Source organism: Tenebrio molitor, chromosome 4, assembly GCF_963966145.1.
Source record: "Tenebrio molitor chromosome 4, icTenMoli1.1, whole genome shotgun sequence".
NCBI classification, from domain to species: domain Eukaryota; kingdom Metazoa; phylum Arthropoda; class Insecta; order Coleoptera; family Tenebrionidae; genus Tenebrio; species Tenebrio molitor.
Window position 1 is genome coordinate 18,650,300 of NC_091049.1, and position 5,233 is coordinate 18,655,532.

Consider the following 5,233-nt stretch of genomic DNA (forward strand, 5'->3'; position numbering starts at 1 on the left):
ATTCACTATTTAGCAAGAACTTCTTAACAAGCGTTATTTTAACTATGGCAGTGATGTTTTTTTTTTGTTGAAATGAGTCAAATAGAATATGAAACATTTCATAATTGTTATAATATAACCAATCGTTAAAACAACGATCGCTAATTAAAAACGAACATCAAATAGAATGGCACTAATTACCATATGTTTTATCAGGTAAAATCAACACATAGTCATTTTTAAGAAATGCAGTAAAGTATTTAATTAATCGAAAACCGTGTCATAATCATTCAAATTTGTTATTCCATTAGCTTAATTTTGGGACGTCTGTATATCATTATCAACATATTACAATTATTCAAAAAAAAAAATAGTAAAGTAATTTCCGATCAGTTTTAATCTTTGATTCAAGGAAATAAATGAAAGCTCTTAAAAAAGAACGCTTCCTATTTTAACATAATGATATATTGCACAATATGTAGTAGAAGATTGTAATATGCCCGCGGATAATTTTCCTATTAGATATTTTAATGTTATTAAAATGCTAACTTTAACATAAAACTAATCACTGCCAAGAACAAAAATTTGTTGTAACAAACTTGTAAAAAACAATAATCAGCTATCTTTCCTTGTGGATTCAAACAGAAAATTTGAAATTATAATTTACTTACATATACCTATCGAAAATCATACATAAATATGTAAATATCTCACCTTCGTTTTAATGAATCTAGTGAAATTAAGAAATTATGTTTGTTGTACTGAAGAAGATCATTGCAAAAATATTAAGACATTATTATTTACAACACGTTATATATTATTTATAAATAATGAATAAATATTTAATTGTGACACTTGTTTCATTTATCTGTAGATATACGGAAAAACTTTTCGAACCACGGAAATTAAACCAAAACCGGTTATTTTTTGTTATTTTAACAAATATATAAATCGCGGCGGATATTTTAGAATTAATACTTGGTTTCGTAGTGCCACAAGATACAAATCTGAATCTAAACTTTGATATCGCCATGCAGCGATTAGAATACAATGTTAACGTCAGTAGTGCCCTGTTTTATTTATCATCAGTGGTGTTAGTGTTGTTTACTATTAATTATTGTTGGAAACGGCGTAGGTTGTACTACTATTCTTCGAAGTTGAAAGGTCCTTTAGCTTTACCATTCCTGGGAAGCATCCATGAATTCGCCGGAGGTATAGATTGTAAGGCCAATTTGATTAATTATTAGAGAATACATAACTAACGAATTTTTGTTGTAAGCCGCTTATCCGAAATCAATGGAAATAGCTCGGAAATATGGACCAATTGGGAAACTGTGGCTGGGTAGCCATTTATTTATTGTAGTTACTGAACCAGAGGATGTAGAATATGTTATGAAACAATGTCTTTCTAAAGGATACATATACGAATTTCTCAAACCCCCATTTGGTCATGGAATACTAACTGCACCACGTATGTAATCCATTATATAAATTTAGTAATTTAATATACAGGGTGTATCTGAAAAACGTGTGTTAAATTTAACCAGTGACAGAACTCGCCAATTTATTAAACTTTTCTCTATAATATTTTTACGAAAAAGCGTTACAAATTGATTTAAAATTTGAAATAAATCAAAATGTATACCTTCCTATGACAAGGCCGAAAATTTTCTGTTGTTATCGAAACGGAGCTTTGTCAAAAAAATTACATTGTTATAAAATAAAACTAAATAACTAAAATTAAAATTTTCATGGTTATAAACAAATAGAGATCAGTTAATCACACAAAACGACAAGTTTGGTAAAAATTGGAGGGCAAAAAATTTGTAGCGAATTTTGCAAAATGTTAAGTTTCAATAATTGGTGCGTTAAAATTAACACACGTATTTCACATACACCCTGTATATAATACAGCCTGTGCCAGAACTGCCTCCTCATAGAAAAAGTAAAAGAGGCTCCAAGATGACTAAAACAAATTTTCCTTTAGCTCACATGACCCAATTTTAAAGTTTTCAATTTCACCAATCCCAGAAGCTCGTCCTCAGATGTTACTAAAAAAATCAGACAGATTGCTAGACAGCAAAAACAATGATTGATATCGCAACAATCAGCGAAAAGTTTACTTGGAATTTTGACCCCGGCACCGTGAAATTGCGTCCATCCTACTTTGATGGTGCTCAACTCTGATTGGTCACGTTTGGGATGTCTTTTCTCGGTTGTCGCTTGAGACAGGACTTTTTTTCTTTAAAATTCGGATTATCACATTTACCCAAATTCTCCTTTTTTTCTCTGGGGAAGCAGTTCTGGGACACCCTGTATATATCAATCAATTAAAACACATTTTTAGTTTTGTGAAAATGTTAATTCTGTTTCAGTTTCAAGATGGAAAACCCATAGAAAAACAATTAATCAAACATTCAATCAATCCATTTTGAACTCATATTTTGATATTTTTGTGAAACGCTCAAACGAATTAATGGCCGAGTTAAAAAAGCACTATGTCAAATGTGAAACAAACATCTTTCAACGATTTAGCGAATCTACTTTTAGAATGATTTGTGGTTAGTTGATATTTTCTAATAATTTAAAAAAAGTACTTATTCTAAGCAATGTTATCGTTGTAGACACATGCATGGGAGTAGATTCGGCCGATCTCAACGTTCAAAACGAATATATGTTGAGGGTTGCTGAGTAATAATACATAAATAATAAATTACCGCAGAGCTTCAAGTTTATTGTTTCAGAGGTGCCATCTATATAGGGTCCCGCTTCTTTAATCCACTTTACCATTTTGAATTTTTGTGGAACATTTTCGGATATAAAAAACAGTTAAACGATGTTGTTACCTACGGTTTCGGTCATATCAGAAAGGTGAGCTTAAATAATGTTTTAACTATGTGTTGTTCATTGTGTTACTTTAAGATTCTTGAAAAAAAGAAACAGTTAATCAAAGAACAAAAAGCTGACAGCAGTAACAATAAAAATTTCTTAAGTTACTTGCTTAAAGTTACCGAAGAAGAGGGTATATGGACCGACAAAGAAATGATGGAAGAAACACAAACGATGGTTTGCGCAGGCAGCGACACAACAGCTCTTACGATGAGTTTTGCAACAATTATGTTAGCCTTGCACCAAGACATTCAGCAAAAGCTTTACAAAGAGGTTTACGACATCTTTGGAGATAGCGATAGAGATGCAACTTTAGACGATTTAACTCGGATGGAATATACTGAGAGGGTTATCAGAGAAACGATGAGATTGTTCCCAGTTGGACCTTGTCAGTTCCGAGAGGTTCTGGAAGATATCAAAATACGTAAATTTCTCTACTCCTTGAGCTACAGAATTAATAATGAATTTCTTCCAGGTGACGTTGTCATCCCTGAAGGCAGTCAACTGTTAATTCCTGTACATTTTATACATAGAAATCCAAAATATTGGCCTGATCCATTAAAATTTAATCCTGACAGATTCTTGCCAGAAGAAGTTGAAAAAAGGCCTCGTTATTCGTATATGCCGTTTAGTATTCCCCCCAGAAATTGCATTGGTATAACATTTTTGAGTAGCACTTTTCAGATTTTATATTGTTTCTGTTTTTAGGGAAGACATTCGCTATGATGTCTATGAAAGTTTCTTTAACAAATATGATGAGAAATTTCCGAATTGTTTCAACTCAGCACAAATCTATCGAAACCATGAAACTTCATATCAATGTGCTGATTTCTAGTGCAAATGGGTATGGAGTAACTCTGGAAAGTAGAAAAAAATAATTTTAAACTGGTAATTAATATTAAAATTTTGTTAACTAGATGAATACTTTTAATTTTAATTATATTAAACATAATTGTTAAGGTCATAGTTATGATTATATCATATTCAATGAAATAATAATATTTTCAAAAATTATATTGGTTGTTTTGATTTCATTTAGTAAATTCAAAATCAAATTGGAATTACGCCATAATTTTTCACGGTAACAAATTATCGACAATTTTTTGACAATTTTTTTACATCTCACTTAAATCAGAGATTTCATAGCATTTATTTGAAGAAAACACATTATTATTAACAATATTAATTAAATATGAATTGATATTTTGATTATAATTTTAATTTGACACTCGTGATCACCAACACAAAATTGTCGGGAATTTCTCAATCACTAGGGCAATTATACCTGATAATTTTTAAATAAGAACTTGTGAAGAACTATTGCTGGAGCAATGTAAAAGGCTGCGATGGCAAAACTTCAAAGTGTAAATTACTTCGACAAATTAATTAAATAATTAAAATTATGAAATAATTAAAATTTTTCGAGAAAACAGTAAAATTGTGTAACACCTAATTTGAGCCTGTTTGGGTTACTAAAACCATCCCATTGTTTTATTTTTTTTCTGTTTTCTTTCTGTTGCACAGTCATTATTATAAATTTGTAGTTTACTGACTATTTCCTTTGGAAAAATTTAAGCCAATCAAAAAGCTCGAATATTTGAATTTTAGCCAATAGCGATTGAATTACAGCGATAATACTGCACTAGTGCAATTATCGATAATTTGCACTAGTGCCAAATTTTCGCGTAGTCCTAATTAAAAAATCATTTGGTATTAATTTTATATTTTAAAAAGAATTACGTTTATTTGTACTTACTTATTATGTAAATTTTTCTCAGGAAATAGTCCAAAATATCCTCTCGTGCATGTCAAATTGTCGATAATTTGACATGCACTCGGGACATTACTAGTGAACATTGGTATACATTTTGATTTCATCCTAACAAAATTCAAATTTTGGTCGCAAAAGCGGAAACATACCTAACGTCATAGAAACATTAGAAAAGTAATCGTGACTAATTAAAACAACGAATTTTAAATTTAGTAGAATTGATTGGAGGTTTGGTCGAATTAGGAAAGCGAAAGTTTCATAAAACAGAACGATAGTGCTAAGTGACTTAATACTGGAACCTTGATGAGGTTGCTTGCGATACCATCAACACTGAAACAATCTCTTCCTTATCTAATACCTGGCAGGTTTAAAATTTCAAGGTAATTTTTCTTATTCATTTATTAAACCTTTTCTCAAATATTCCGAAGATCGACAATCATTATCATTTCATTTATTTTATTAAAGTAACGCAAACTGGGTTCTTTGAGAATCTATTTTAAAACAAAAACAAAACAAAAACTTTTGTTTCTAATGCTGTCATTTATTTATTTAAGTTTTCTATAGTAGTGATACGTATGCTTTTACCTGAACAAC

General features: G+C 30.4%; 1 protein-coding gene across 1 annotated transcript; it reads left to right on the forward strand.

Annotated features, from left to right (window-relative positions):
- Positions 1–931: 931 nt before the first annotated feature.
- On the forward strand, positions 932–3,882 carry LOC138128649 (cytochrome P450 4C1-like). Its single transcript, XM_069044858.1, has 8 exons — positions 932–1,200; positions 1,259–1,450; positions 2,355–2,540; positions 2,604–2,670; positions 2,724–2,850; positions 2,902–3,292; positions 3,344–3,523; positions 3,577–3,882. The coding sequence occupies exons 1-8, from the start codon at positions 1,011–1,013 to the stop codon at positions 3,744–3,746; spliced, it is 1,503 nt and encodes a 500-aa protein (XP_068900959.1). The 5' UTR covers positions 932–1,010; the 3' UTR covers positions 3,747–3,882.
- Positions 3,883–5,233: the final 1,351 nt, after the last annotated feature.

Coding starts and splice junctions, on each gene's coding strand:
- LOC138128649 (XM_069044858.1), top strand. CDS start 1,011: ATGCAGCGATTAGAATACAATGTTAACGTCAGTAGTGCCCTGTTTTAT. Junction 1,201..1,258: donor ATTCGCCGGAGGTATAGATT/GTAAGGCCAATT, acceptor TTTTGTTGTAAG/CCGCTTATCCGAAATCAATG. Junction 2,851..2,901: donor GTTTCGGTCATATCAGAAAG/GTGAGCTTAAAT, acceptor TGTTACTTTAAG/ATTCTTGAAAAAAAGAAACA.